We start from the raw sequence: 15,329 nt of genomic DNA, 5'->3' as shown, positions 1-15,329 counted from the left end.
TCTCAGTGCTCTCACTCGGACTTTCAAACCCCCAGTGACTTACGGCTTTCCTGGTTTGATTACAGGGGGAGCCCATGAAGACTGGCACAAGTCCAGGCCATTGGTGCTCACCTACGTGAGGCCGGGCGGCCCCGCAGACAGGTACTGCTCATGTAACACCTCCACATCTGCCTTCACAGGACAGGCCAGCAGCTGTCCCCATGCTCCTGGATGTGTGTCCGGCCTGTCCTCCTGCTGGTGCCTGCCCGAGGCTTCTCACGCTGGTGGTGTGGAATGGCAGCAGTGCTGTGGCACCTGTGCAGTGTGGGGAGGGTGGACACGGTGCTCACAGGCCAGCCCAGCACAGATGATGTAGTTAAAGGCAGAAACTGCTCTTGCAGAGGCAGCCCCTGCATTAGCCCTGTGCAGCTGAATCGCTGATGCTGTGCTAGAAAGCAGGAGCCAGTCTATCTACTCTCATGCTGATAATTTAATGTGATGGACCTGGTACTATAAATAACCCAGACTATTGTCCGAGGAGTGTTCTTTCATCCTATGGGATGAGAGTAATTGACTTCTTAATATGTGTGCATATATACATACACACACGTGTACATGTGTGTACGCACACAAATAATATATGCTTATATATTTATATGTAGCTACTATAGATAAATAGCAAATTTGTCTATATAAATATAGATATTTATATAAAGATATATAGATTACTTAAGTATAAATAAATAAATATATATTAAAAAAATAATTGCCTGTGGCTTCTTACAGGGAAGGCTCCTTGAAAATTGGGGACAGGCTGCTGAGTGTGGATGGGATTCCTCTGCACAGCATGACCCATGCTGATGCCCTCAACATCCTGCGGCAGTGCAGCCAGGAGGCACTTTTCCAGATCGAGTATGATGTGACCATCATGGGTAAGGACAAGATGGTTGTGATAACATTCTTTTCTCTGACTGCCTGGAAAGTATGTGAGACTACAGACAGTAATTGGGATACTCAGTTTCAGTGGAAAAATTGCTGAGCAGTGTGCTGCCAGCATGGATGTAGGGGGTAAAGTTCAAAGCTGGCTAAGTTAAATGCATTTGAAATGCCCTTATGCAGTGGTGTGTCTTGATAGGAATGACGAGTGGCTTTAGAGGAGAGGGCAAAAGGGGATTTTCTAATGTAGGCAGAGAGGGCACAGGAGAAGTCAGAGTTAAACGGGGCTGGAGCGCTCTGCCAGCACTGCAAATAGCACTATTAAATGTGTGCAGAGGAGTGAGCTGCATGCAGGCAGAGACTTGCTGTGGCTTTGGTTCTGAATTTTGACCCTGTTTAATTCTGGAGCTCTTCTCTTTCTTAGAAATGTTACTTCAGATCTGCTTCTGAAATAAATGAGGGGTGATCAAATGCTTGACCCCAAATAAGACAAAATTTACTGGAGGGCAGAGGATGAGTATTTCAAAAAAGCATTTTACACAGTAGATATGAAGTTTGATGGGTTGGTGGTGGTTGTTGTTGGTTTTTTTTTTCATTTGATTTTAAGTTTCAAGCCCTGGGAAAGCATTTATTATTAGCTACTGTAAATTCGTTTTGAGCTGCCTTTGTGACACACAGCTGTTACTGCAGGGACAGTTGTTAATGAGTTTAAGGTTACCACAGAGTTCGAAGCTGTGTTGGTTCTGGAAGCTCACTGAGCTGTGTATTAGATTGTGATGTTTCATGTACATCTCCAGAGGGGTTTCTGCCTCTCCTGGAGCCATGAGCTGGACTAGGTTGGAGTCTTTTCCACAAATCTCACAAACCAGTCCAGCATGCCTGAGCCTAGGATCCAGTGAGGAATAGGAGTCTGTGATATCAAGTTGTTTTCTGATTTGTCAGTGTGGAGGAAAATAAAAAGAGTCTCAAGCTGAGTTTGATACCACATCACCCCTGAGGAAAGAGAGCTGACAACACCAGAACTCACCCATGCACCAGGATAAGAGAGCTCCTTGTGACAGCCATGAGGCCTTCCTGCTGCCTGTTGACTCTCCACAAGCTTTCCCCTTCCTTTTGGTAGAAGCTCCTCAAGCATGGACATAGTGGCTGTCCCCTGGGGGACTGGCTGCCAGAGCTGGGCAGTGTGTGCTACACAGACACGCTCTCCATGGAAGAGCTGGAAGGAAAAGCTGATGCCTCGGTGGTTGCCTGCACACTGCCTGGCTTCTGCCACACCACAGGAGCAGCTTCTCTTTGAAAGCTGCTGCTCATGATAAAGAGGAAGCACTTAAATGGGAAACGCAAACTACCCCAAACCTATTTTCTACCTTTCTGTGTTTTTTTGGGGTAACTGGGCAGTAAGGGATGTCCATTCCTCTCCTCACAGGCTGCTCCAGGGAGGGGAACAGGTGGAGGTAAGGAGGGATTTTGCTCGGAGCTGTCAAGTCTGACCAATAGTAAACAATTAATTGTGCATGGGAAATGGGTCTTTGGGGGGGGGGTTATTTTTTGTGCAGTCCACAATGTCTGTGTTGCAGAAAGCTGATTGTTTTAAAACCTGACTTGCTGCAAAAATAGCCATGAAGGTGTTTTGGTATCTTGGTGTTTCTTCTTGAGTAACTCTCCCACCTAAAACTGTGAGGGTTGAGTGAACGTGGAGGGATAGCAGGGTTTTATGCGGTGACTCTCCATCTTGTGTTGCTAACCTGTGGACCAGAACTAGATACTTCCCAAAAATGTAAAACCCACCCCTTTCTTAGATGATTTCTGCCTAGAGAGTGCTCTCTGCAACCCTGTAAGGGAAGGTATTTGTCCTGCTTTCTTTTAAGGCAAGATGATACAGAACATGTAGCTTACAACAATCACTGCAGGCAGCAGCTAGTAATTGCAGTGGGAGATGAGTACATCATCCCTAGTTCACAACTATTACAGCCATTCTCTTTATCAGCCCCTAGAAGATGATGAGGGAAGGGAAGAGCACGTGCTGAAAGAGGTCTGGGGATATTTTCAGCCTAAAGGAAGAACTCTTAATTCCCGTTTTGAAAATGTGGTGAAAGGGGCTGGGGACACCACCAAGGTGCTTGTCCTGCTCATCCTCAGGGAAAAGAGAGGTTTTTACATGGTGCTCACTCTCTGCTGCAGCTGTATGTGCTGGGGTGGTGTGGGCTGACCCTTGAGGAGGGAAAGTTGTTTCTCTGCATCTGTTGTTGGTGAGAGACCAAGGTTGCTGCAGGGGAGCGTTGAATCATGGCATTCCTCAGCTGTCTCTGTGGTTTTCCAGCCAAAATTGTGCACTGAGGATGATCTGCATGGGGCCAGCCCTGCTCTTGGTGTGAGGGATATGGCAGCTGCCTGCCATCGCCACCGAGCATCCCCCATTTCACCAGGCAGGCTGGTGTAGGATGGGACCACGGTAGGCTTTTTGTCAGGTTGGCTGAGATTTCTCAAGGCCACTGAAGGAATTAAATTAATCTGCTATTTCCATTTAAAATGAGTTCCAACTGGGCATGCACCTTCCTGGGGCATTGGGAAAATCTCTGCCTTTTGCTGACACCAGATAAACTTTGAAATGAACAGATGCTTTCCCATGGCTGCACCTTATCTTATGGGCTTTTTAAAAAATGGGGAAGAATGGAAAAAATTAAAAAAAAAATCACCACAAATAAACAAATCAGCCAGAAAATGGTATTTGAATAGTTACTTTGGAAATAATCTGTGTGTGCCATGTACCAAGGATCTGGGCTACAAGCCTTTCGGGTTGACTCATGAAGAGGGGAAGGTCTCTGCCAGAGATGATGGATGAGCAAAGTGATTTGCTGTGTCCTTTTCCTCCTCTCCCTTCTCCTGGCTCCCCCTCCACCCACTCCCTTTTAGGCTGAAGTATTTTAAGCCTGTGGAGCTCTCCTGCTGTGGAGTGGAGGGCTGGTGGTGTCCCACAAGTGGGTGACTTGTCAGTGTTTGCTGAGTAGTGGCAGGGCTGGAGCCTGAAGAGGGGCCCAGGAAGTCGAGTGCCTCCATGTGCTTGTGGAGCTGGGGACAAGAGCTGCTGGGCTGTGTTAGGAAGGGGGTAGCTCCCCACTGTGGTTCTTCTAGGAGCTTTTGGTTCATTTTGTTTGCATTTGCAAGGGAGGCCCCTTTCCCTTTTCCTTTCCCTTTTCCTTTCCCTTTTCCTTTCCCTTTTCCTTTTCCTTTTCCTTTCCCTTTCCCTTTCCCTTTCCCTTTCCCTTTCCCTTTCCCTTTCCCTTTCCCTTTCCCTTTCCCTTTCCCTTTCCCTTTTCCCCCTTTCTCCTTTCCCCTTTCCCTTCTCATTTTCTATTCCTTCCTCTCTCTCAAAGTGCATTACATCAGGAAAAATTCATCCCTACCATTGCACTTCACTTATTCCCCAAGCAATTGCACTTTCCAGGCTGGGTACAAGAGCCATTCCTCCTTAGAGAGGTGAGCAAAGCCAAATGAGGCTCAGAAACCTAGTACAAGAAGGAAAACCCCCCACAGTATTTCCTTAAAAAGAAGCTGTTGAGAGAAAGCTCTTCTAGAAAACACCTGCCAACCCCCAGTTTTGAGTGGTGGGGTGATCACCTCTCCCATATCTTCTGTACTGGGGTGAGTGAGAACCTGGAGCAGGCTCTGTTTCCCTTGTATCCCTCACAATAGTGCTGAGTACCGTGCAAGTGTATGGGTGTGAGCAGGTGTTGCACAGCCCTTTGTGTCCTCCTGGGAGGTTGTAGCTGTGCATGATGCTGCAGAAACACCTCCTGGTGCCAGTACAACAATGCCAATTGACTCCTTACAGTGAAGTTATTGCATGGCCTGCTCTGTCCCTTCCATTTTTCTTTTAAAATTAGCTTGAGTGTAACAGCTCCATATTAATCACACCTCACAAATATTGCTGGATTGCTGACTCCTGACCTTTGATTTGAGCCAAGTCTTCCCCTAGAATAATTAATAGAGGCTTGGCTGGTATTTTGTCAATAAATGCCTCTGTAAAATGGATTTGGAGCAATTCTTGTCTGTGATGGAGATGAGAATTCAAAGGGACGGTGAGGTGGCCCATGCTGTGTGTGGCAGGAGAGTGACCATGGGCTGGAGGTGGGACTGTGGTTTCCTACGGTCCTACTAACAACCCCAGCCCTGAGCTCCTGAGGCTCGTTCTTCTCTCCATCATGCTGAGACCATCCTGGGAAGCACCTGGCAAAGCTGAGAGGCTTGGATGCTGGGTAAACTGGAGAGGAGTAGGTATTTTCCTTGCAAAGAAAGGTCCGATGCTCCAGGAAGCTCTTCTCACAATTTTATTTTCCTTATCTTCTTCCCTTCAGCTGGAGGGATATAAATCCATGTCCCTCTTCAGTGGATGTGTGCTGGGCATACACAGGCTGCAAAACTAACACATACCTGGTGTTTGCTGTTGGAAGAGATCCTCAGTCTCTTGGTGCTTCCTTTGCTAACAAAGGCTTAAGTGCACCTTCTGCAGGCTTTAGCTGGGTGCTTTGTGTATCTTTTGATTAAACTGGGGCTGTGCTTTTTACCAGGGCCTGCAGATCTCCCCAGTGGTCCTTTTCATCAGAGAATAAACAGTGTTTTATGTGCAGCCTGCATAACCTTTAACATGGCTCATTCCTCTTCCTTCCTCCCCTGTGAAAAATGGCACTGTGAGTAGACCAGAGCCTGAACATCTCTTGGCTGATCCCCAAGGGGAATTTCCAAGGTAAATTTCTGTCTCCAGAGACTCAGCATCTTCAACAAATCTCAGAAAAGACCTTGCTGCAGCTTAGCTTCCCAGATCTGCATTAATGCTCCCGTTTATTAGAGAGCAAGAATGAGCCATGCATCAGGTTTGGAGCCAAGTAGCATCAGCATTTTTAGTGGAGCATGTCTTTGGAAGGGAAAAACCTTACTATGAATAATTAAGGGCTGAGGAGGCATCAGGTGCTCAGAGGGCTCTGCTGGCCTTTCCTTCGAAGTGGATGGCTGGGTCTTCATGAGTGCTTTCATGGGGGGTGTCACCTACACATGGGGGTGCTGGTTATTGGATGTCTGATGGCGATAACACGTTTGCAAATTCCACTTCTTTGTGATGGCTTTAGGTCATCTGGAAGAAAATATGTGTAACAGAGCTGCAGGGAGTTTCTGTCTAATCAGGGTTTCTTTGTCCTCCCCCTTCCTCAGAAGAGATGGATGGTTTTGTGCAGGCTTATGCTAACAGGTGCAATTTCGTAGGAGTTTCATAGTCTCACTTACAGCATCTGTTAAGCTTATTGCAGAGATGCATCTTTTAAAAATGAGTTGACCCTGTATTGTCTGATGGGAGAGGAGGCTGTTGGGAGCAGGGGGTTGGCAGTGCTGTGTCTGCTCCCACTGTCACACTGGAGGAGCTCAAACAAGCAGTTGAGGTGGTATAGTGAAGCTGGTGCTGAAGCACAGAGGAGTTGACTGGCTTGTCATCAGCCACGAGACTTCTGAGTACTTCAGAAAGTGGGATCCTGTATTTTTGTGCCTTTTCTTTTTGGTTTGTTTGGGAAAAAGCCTGTAGCAGCGATGTCCTTATGATCTTCCTTTTTTGTGCTTGTAATACCATTGGTGTGACTGTTGCAGAGCCTTTGAGCAATCTGTTCCTCAATATTGCTATTTAACCCAAAGTAAAGAGAGAGGAGAGTTCTTTCCATGAGTGAATTGTTGTAATACTCTTCATTATCATGTAGATTTTGTGCAGAGGCAATTTTGCTTCTTGAGTGATCTTTTTTGTTAAGTCACCACATGACACAGGACTGTAGGATGTCCAAGCTAAAGGTTTGCTGCTTCACATGGTGAGTCAGCACTGTTGGCCAACCCCTGCATTTAGAGATGGAAAAGGCTGTATGACAAGTGTCTTCAGGTGCTCTCTTGTTTTGCAGATACTGTAGCAAATGCTTCTGGTCCTTTACTAGTTGAAATAGCAAAGACTCCAGGGTCTACGCTGGGAATCACACTGACCACAGCCATGCACCGGAATAAGCAGGTCATTGTCATCGACAAGATCAAGCCAGCCAGCGTGGTGGACAGGTACAGATCTGAACAGGCTGCTCCTAGTTCTGCTTTTCCCTTCTCTGCTGCTTTTTCATCCCCTTGTTGGTTATAAACCATTCTTCCCGGTCTTGCCTTGAAATCTTCATGTCTACATGTTCTTAGCACTGTTTTTGCTAAAAATATCTGACCCACGAGCAGTGGACACTCCTCACCAGGAATGAATGTAGCTCAGTGCCTGTGAAAGCTGAGCTTTAAAAACCTCAGGCCTGACTGCCCTGGAGCTGTGAAATGGCTAAAGCCTGTCATGGAAACTTCTGGCTGGAGCCTTTTCCTAATGGACAAGGCAGGAAACCCTTAACCTGGAGATGCACTGACAGGCTGCTGTGCAGCACTAGCTGTGTTCAGTCGTGTTGCTGAGCTGAACTCCTGCCTCCCAGGACTTAACTACACTGCTGGGTGAGCCCTCAGCCATCCAGACTGACTATGAAGGGGCACTCTTACAAACCTAAAAGACTTTTTGCCAAGCCACTAACAGCACTGACTCAGACATGAATGTGTTGGTTTTGCATGGCCTGGTTTTTTGTAGTTGGGGGGGCCACAGAGGTGGCTTCTGTGAGAAGCTGCTGGAAGCTTCCACCTGTCTGGCAGAGCCAATCCCTGATGGCTCTGAAGATGGACATGCTGCTGGCCAAAGCTGGGCCAGTTAGAGATGATGGGAATGCCCCTGTGATAAGAGATCTAAGAAGAAAATCAAAACAAAGTGGGGGCATAGTTCTTTCCTAGCGAGAGAAGAGGAGGAGGTGAGAGCATGTGAGGGGAACAACATGGAGACACCAAGGTCAGTGGAGAAGGAGGGGCAGGAGGTGCTCCAGGTGCCAGAGACGAAACTCCTCTGCAGGCCGTGGTGAGGACCATGGTGAAGCAGCTGTGCCCTTGCAGCCCATGGGGATCCATGGGGGATGCAGAGATCCATCCACAGCCCATGGGGATCCATTGGGGATGCAGAGATCCATCCACAGCCCATGGGGAGCCACGGGGGATGCAGAGATCCATCCACAGCCCGTGGGGATCCATGGGGGATGCAGAGATCCATCCACAGCCCGTGGGGATCCATGGGGGATGCAGAGATCCATCCACAGCCCCTGGGGATCCATGGGGGATGCAGAGATCCATCCACAGCCCATGGGGATTCATGGGGGATGCAGAGATCCACCCACAGCCCATGGGGATCCACAGGTGATGCAGAGATCCATCCACAACCCATGGGGATCCATTGGGGATGCAGAGATCCATCCACAGCCCGTGGAAATCCATGGGGGATGCAGAGATCCATCCACAGCCCGTGGGGATCCACGGGGGATGCAGAGATCCATCCACAGCCCGTGGGGGAGGTGCCTGTGCCAGAGCAGGTGGATGCCTGGAGCAGGCTGTGATCCAGTGGGAGACCCAGTGGAGAGAGGGGGCCCCTGCTTCCAGGCTGGAGCAGCCTGGCCTTGGAGGACTGCACCCTGTGAAGAGTGACCCACACCGCAGCAGTTCTGGGAGGACTGTGTGCCCGTGGGAGGGACTCACGTTTCAGCAGTTTGGGGAGGACTGCTGCTCGTGGGATTTGGAGCCACGCTGGAGAAGTTCACAGGGAACTGTCTGCTGTGGGAGGGACCCCACAGTCTCACAGGGGAAGGACTCCCCTCCCTGAGCAGTGGAAGAAAACCTTGGGTGATGAACTGGCCAAACCCCCATGCCCTGTCTCCCTGCACTGTCGGTGGGAAGGAGGAAGGGGTTGGGAGAAGAAAAGGTATTTTTAAGAGCTTGTGTTACTTCTCATTATCCTCCTCTGATTTTGTTAGTAATAAATTCACTTTGTACCTTTAAGCTGAGCCTGTTTTGCCCTTGGAGTGTTTTCTCCCAGTCCTTATCTCAACTCATGAACCCTTTGTTTAATTTTTTTCTCCCCTCTGCCCAGCTGTGGCAGGGGAGTGTGAGTGAGTGGCTGTTGTGGGTGCCCGGTGTTTGGCCAGTGTCAAACCATGACAACCATATTAGCTGGTATTTTGGGTAACACTTGAACCTAAGGTTCAAATTGGAATTAAAAAAAAATTATATGTGCAAAGAAATTAACAAGAATTTGCACACTAATTCACAGCTGAATTTTGTGTGTGTGCTCCTGACTGCAAGGATGGGTTTTGGCCATGTGTGTAATTACCTCTCCTGCTGTTTCCTTTCCAGATGCGGTGCATTGCACGTTGGTGACCACATTCTCTCCATTGATGGCACGAGCACAGAGCACTGCTCCTTATTAGAGGCAACTCAGCTTTTAGCTGCCACTTCTGAAAATGTCAAGCTAGAGATATTACCTGTTCACCAAAGCAGGCTGCCTTTGAAGCCTCCAGAAACAGGTGTGTCTTCTGTGCCCACACTGCTGATCACCCTCAAAACTCACTTTAGGTCCCTACAAGGGGTTCTTGCTTTTCAATGCTGGCAACAGATTCCTAAGAGAGACACCTGTAAAAGGAAAAAATGGATGTTTTGATAAAATGTATGTGATTAGATTACGTTCTTCAAGGATGTGAATAGGAAAAAGAGGCAACATCTGAACATCTGTGCTTGAATGGAGAAATTGGAGATGGGAATCCCAGGGTTTTGCAGTGCTGAGTGCTGTGCAAGCCACTTCTTTAGTGCCTTAGATAAGAGACTTTAATGGAGAGGGGGAAAACAACCTTGCTGCTGGCAAATGTATTTCCAAGCTCTGTTTTTATTTGCTGATGCCTGGTAAGGCTTTGTAAAGGATGTGTTCAGTAGATGGACAGGGTCCTGATGGACTTCCAAAGCTGGAATGTAAGTGCTCATCTTTCAGACCAGCCTGCTTGAGAGGCAGCTGTGTCTGGGCAGCCAGGGGTAGAGTGAATCCATCTGTAGCTGCTGGTTTCCACCACCCACACAAAAGAAATACTGAGGAAGTAAATTCTGACTCTAGTAAGAACAAGCCCAAAATGCCTGTAAAATGTCATTAGGAATTCACCCTGGTGAGCATTCTTGTTGCCCACCTTTAGTTCCTTCCTCCACATGAGAAGCTGTCTCGGGGTCTCCTATAAATTTCATTGTGACCATGGCCTCAGTATTAGTATATTTGTTGCAGCTCTTGCCTGTAGTTTTGTTACAGTCTGTACTGGCAGTCTTGTAATTCAAGTGTTTTGGGTGTGACTGTTCAGTACCAGTCCCTTTTTCCACCATTTTCAATCACTTGTCTCTCAGGGACATGCATTTTAATAATATTGGTGCACAGTAGCCCTTGGCACAGCTTCTCTTTCCATTCTCTTCTAAGGCAGTTTGGGGAAAGGAGGAAAGTATCTTATAGTCTTCCTTAAACTGATACAGTGAAACCTAAAACCTAAAAACATCTCCACATCTAGAAGTAAATCCCTTACGTGTCCTGTCCAATTTGTGCAGAAGTGAAAGAGTTTAACAAAGGGAATGGATGACTTGACCTTTCTGCCCAAGAAAAAATGGGAAGCTATAATCCTTTTTCAATGGCTGTTAAAATGCACTATTCTCCTCCTTCCATTAGTGCCCTGTTCCTAATTTCCTTGGAGAATATGTGTACTGAGCAGCTGCTCAGGAGAAGGAGGTTCTGTGGAAGGACAGCTCGGTGTGATCAGAGCCTGTTTACCCAAACACCCATACACAGATCAGTTTGCTGTGATGGAAATGCAGAACACAAACTTGGGACAATAATTGCAACACATGAGTATGAAAACTCATGGGATGTAACAATTATTCCCATTTTTGATTAAAATCTCTAACACATGAGGGATCATAAGGAAAGATGCTGTGCCAGCTCCACAGGCTGCTCTTTCTGAGTTTAGCAAACGGGGATAGTGAAGAAACATGGACCCCGCAAAAACGAACTCTTGTGGTTGGCAAGAGAATGGAGCCCAGGGAAAGAAGCTGAGGAGAGGAGATGATGTAGATCCATCCCTGTTCAGCACTTGCATTACTGAGTCCTTTCAGCCTGTGTCTGCATGGTGTTTGTCATTATATTTTTTTTAAAGTGGCTTCTTGTGCAATCAACATCTGGTTGGAGGAAGTGGAGAGAGGGATCTGAAGCTGCAGTGGCCATGCAAAAATATGGCCTAATGCTGAAGCATGGGATTTGTCAAACTGAGTTGGCTTTCCCTGTGGTTCTGGGGACACTTGGAGTGTTTGTGGGAAGATTATGCCCTGCTCACAGGATCAATGGGAGCAGATGGTGCCCAGAAGCAGTGCTGGAATGGATGGGTTTCCTCAGGCAGGGATAAATGTGAAAGATTGGGAAAGGCTGTTGTAGGGGTTTTTTCACAGAATTGTCCAAAATGCCTTCTCTTCCCCAATTCACTGACAGCTGAGTTTCAAAGGCACATTTTTTTCTGTTGTCAGATGCAAGATAACAATTAATAGACAAATGGGAGAGTTTTAGTTGTTATAAGTGGATTAAATTTTTTTGTATATATGCCTATAAGCTCTGTCCCTCATGTTCAAAGTGTTTAATGTTATTAAGAACTTTTCTTTTTGTCTAGATATAGCTAATTTGATTGTTGCTTTTTAAAAGCTGCCTGGCTCCAAATTTACTTTTGAAAATACACAAAATAGAAACCCCAGAGCTGGAAGTGTATTTTTAAAAGCTTGATAGACTAAGTGCTAAACTCACTAAATGTTTAGCAAAGACTAAATATAATCACTATATTGTCTGGAAAATCTGACCTAAATGATTTGATGCCTGTGATGCACACCCAGAAAATAGATTTCTGCTGTTCAAGGCACTAACAGATGACCTTTAGAGGAGATGTCTGGGTGGACTCAGTAAATAAAATAAGTCCCTCTCCCAGGTTTGCACCCTCAGAAGGTTCTGGTAGTGCCAGTGCTGGTGGCATTTCTGCCTCCTGAGAGGACCCAGACGCAGGAGGAGATGTCATCCTGGGAAGGTGCTTGCCAGTCAGTGCAAGTGGCTGCGAGATTAAGGACCCTGGGATAACGTGTGGCTGCAATGATGCTCTGCTGTGGGATGCTCTCCATGCTTAGCTGAATAAAACAGCTTGAAGTCTTGCTTGTTAGCCAGAAATTCCTCTTGGAAGAAAAGAGATCCAGGCAGCATGGTGCAGAGATTCAGGACAGAACACCTGGTGTTGGGCAAGAAAAACCAAACTGACGCTGTGCTGCCCAGGGGAAAAAGGAGTGTCAGTGAGAACAGATGAGGGACCTGTACCTGGGGACTGTTTGAGGCACTTCAGAAGAGACTTGTGGCATCCTGACTTGGTGTTGCAGAGCTGCAGTTCCTGGACAGAGGGTTTCCAGAGGATGGATGTCACACTGCAACAGATTCTGTCAGCATGTGCTGGGGTTAGGGTTGAAAGCGGTGTGCCCTTGAACAGGCTCTGCCATGTTGGTGCTATGCTTTCATTTGCTGTTTGCCACAGCACTGGCATCTTTTTCTGTGCTGGTGGCATCCTTAATTGGCTTTAAGCAGCGGTGTATAAACCCCCTTTTGTTGTGATGAGCTGGAGGTGGCTCTCTGCTACTCCTCTCTTTCATCCATGTGTGCATTCCTGTGCAAGAGCAGCCGCAAAACAACCAAACGCTGAAGCCAAGCAAAGTGCTCACAGTGGTCCTTGGCACGTGGGGAAGACACTGAGCCTTGTCACAGGGAGGGCAGCTCTGGCAGCAAGGTGGGAAACAGCACAAGGAGGCTTCCCTGGTGCTGTTGGAGACTGCTCATGGCCTCTGCAGGACACTCATGGCTGGATGGAGCTTCTGCATGTCGCACAACAGACTGCAAATAGTAATGACATATGCGCTGCTGGCATGGCTGAGTCAGGCTGCTGGCACAGGATGCGGAGTTTTTTGTGGGAAAGGGGTGGATTTCTGCCACTTTGCATCAAGTGTCATGAGGTTACGTGGGTTGTGTTTTTGCTGCTGATGCTTGACACACTGTGGTTGGGTCCTGACTTGTTCAGAGTCAGTATAAGGCTCTTTTCTACAATCTCCTGGCTTACCTTTTCTTTCTTTCATTTCTTCTTCCTGCCTATGGTGATTTCTGCTCTGCTGGATGCCATCAGTCAAGGTGCAGAAGAGTGACCACCACCACTGCTGGGATCCCTGTGTCAACTACTGTCACACCCACCACCCCGGACACTGCAAGACACCCACTTGGAACCAGACGTCTGGACAGGATTACTGCAAATGTAACCTCAGTGCATGGCATTGCCCTCATCCTGCGCGTGTTCGTTTTTGTTGTGCCCCTCCATTTCCTTAATATTCAGGTCCATAGTGTGGCTTGTCACTTATTTCCTCCTCAGTCATCTGGTTCTGTTTCCACAGCCCGGTGCTGAGGTATGAAATCAGTATCTTCAGCCCAGCACACACAGATCTGGTAACTGGGACAAGAGCAGTGTGCTGGCAGACCCATGCACCCATCCTCTGACCCCATGTTCCCATGCCTGGTTTCATACAGCAAAAATGAATTGCTGTGGGACAGGGAAGGGTGTCTTTGGTGTTGTGTCCAAATGTGATATAGCAACACATCCAGCTCAGCTCTAGTGCCATACAGCTTGTTAACAGCAGGATTATGGCTACTTCAAAATCTGTAGATGCACTTCTTGTCAGGAGTGGGCTCTGTGCTGCCCCAGGTTTCTTGTCTTGTGGCAGTAAGATAGAGAAGAGGAGACATTGCACTGTGTCCAAACTGTGGGAAGCAAACATTCCTTGGGTCTTGAGCCCTGGAGCTGGAAAAGATGAGCTGCTCCAAACCCATGAGGTGCTTGGTGACAATGTTAGGGAGTGCACTCACTGCTGTGGTCCCCTGTGCACGTCCCTAACGTGCTCTGTGTTTCCCCAGCTCTGGTGGCTGCCAACTTCTCGTCTCCCACCATGAACGCGCAGGGGTTCCCGTGCCAGAACTCCAACACGCTACCTCGCAGCTCCCACCCCATGAGCCCCCGCACCACCATGCTGAGGAGGAGGCAGAAGAAGAAGGAGCACAAGAGCTCCCGTAAGATCAGTCTTGTGCTGGGCTGGGTTGGAGGGGGCATGCACGCTTGCCTTGCTGTCCTTGTTGTCAACTGTTAGCTGGCATAGAACCACTTGTCTCAGCACTGTCAGTGCCTCCCTCATCCTTGGTCACTGTCCTCACCACCACCAGACCAAGGTCTGTGACCCAGGCTGTTATGTTGACTGTGGCTGCCCTGACCTTCTGCCTCTCTCTCTCATCCTCTCAGTGTCGCTGGCCTCCAGCACGGTGGGTCCTGGCGGGCAGATAGTCCACACAGAGACGACAGAGGTGGTCCTCAGGGGAGACCCTTTGAATGGCTTTGGACTTCAGCTCCAGGGAGGCATCTTTGCTACTGAAACTCTGTCTTCCCCACCTCTCGTCCGTTTTATTGAGCCTGACAGCCCGGCAGAGAGGTTAGAGACCTTGCCCTTGGATGCTGATGGTGCTGCTGCTGAACATTTCATGGTTTGGTTTGTTTTCTCTCCTCAGAGGCTCATTTAGATATTTACTATCATCCTTGTAATATCTCCCATTCTTCACTGGGCATGGTTTACTGTCACTGCCATTTCTGCACTCGTCGGCTGACCGCGGCCTCCCTCGCACCCCAGGTGAACGTCTTGGCACCAGGCTGCGGCTGGTCTGGGAGGAGGAGGAAGGGAGAGTGTGTCTGTGTGAGAGTGCCATTCCCATTCCCTTTTTTTGTTCTTTTAATTCTTCTTTGAAAGATAAATCTTTTATATAGGTGCAAAAAGGCGAAAGGTCTAAATAAGTGGCCCCTGAAAATTGTTTTCTGACTGATTTCATTGTAGCAGAGCCCAGCTATATAAACTGGCCTTAAAGACGAGGCTTTGAACCATAGAGAGAGGACTCTGGTTGAGGAACAGGTAGGTGCTGCAGTTAATCCTGCCTGCTTTTGGCTGTGTAATGCTGAGAAAAGTGCAGAAGGGAGGAGCAGCATTAACTGCGCTCTGTCACCCCTGAGGACACTGGGAACAGTGACACCTCCAGTGGTGGAGCCTCAGCCCTGGAGTTCAGCTGCTCCCAGTACCCTTGCTGGCTGGATTTAGAGCCTGCTCGAGTGCCTGTGCACTACAATGTAGGTGTCTTCTGGCAAGGCTTTTGTTACTAAACAGGTCAAGTCCTAGCATGGCTTGATCTCTCGAGGGGTGGAAAGGAGAGCTGGTTTCCTTAGGCTGGCACTTAATGTCCCTGTGCTTGTTTCTCTTCCCGCCTGTGATTACCACTGTGGTCTGTCCTGCCTAAGGGTGCCGCAGTGTGGCGGTGCCCAGTGCCTGCTGCAGACCCTTTCTTGGAGAAGTCTCTGATGGCCCCATCAGCATGTGCTGAAGGG

General features: G+C 48.1%; 1 protein-coding gene across 1 annotated transcript in view; it reads left to right on the top strand.

Moving 5' to 3' along the window:
• The window catches only part of GRIP2 (glutamate receptor interacting protein 2), a gene marked incomplete at its 5' end in the record, with an annotated part of 264,561 nt that overhangs the window by 212,644 nt on the left and 36,588 nt on the right, over positions 1-15,329 (top strand). The window contains 7 exons of the mRNA XM_082288538.1: positions 66-141; positions 766-911; positions 6,846-6,993; positions 9,184-9,353; positions 13,047-13,172; positions 13,826-13,978; positions 14,205-14,391. Coding sequence (XP_082144664.1) covers positions 66-141; positions 766-911; positions 6,846-6,993; positions 9,184-9,353; positions 13,047-13,172; positions 13,826-13,978; positions 14,205-14,391 — 1,006 coding nt within the window. The remainder of the gene's footprint in view (positions 1-65; positions 142-765; positions 912-6,845; positions 6,994-9,183; positions 9,354-13,046; positions 13,173-13,825; positions 13,979-14,204; positions 14,392-15,329) is intronic.

The sequence above is a fragment of the Coloeus monedula genome (genome assembly GCF_965178545.1).
Source record: "Coloeus monedula genome assembly, chromosome: 11".
NCBI lineage: Eukaryota > Metazoa > Chordata > Aves > Passeriformes > Corvidae > Coloeus > Coloeus monedula.
This window is presented reverse-complemented; position numbering and strand designations above follow the sequence as displayed.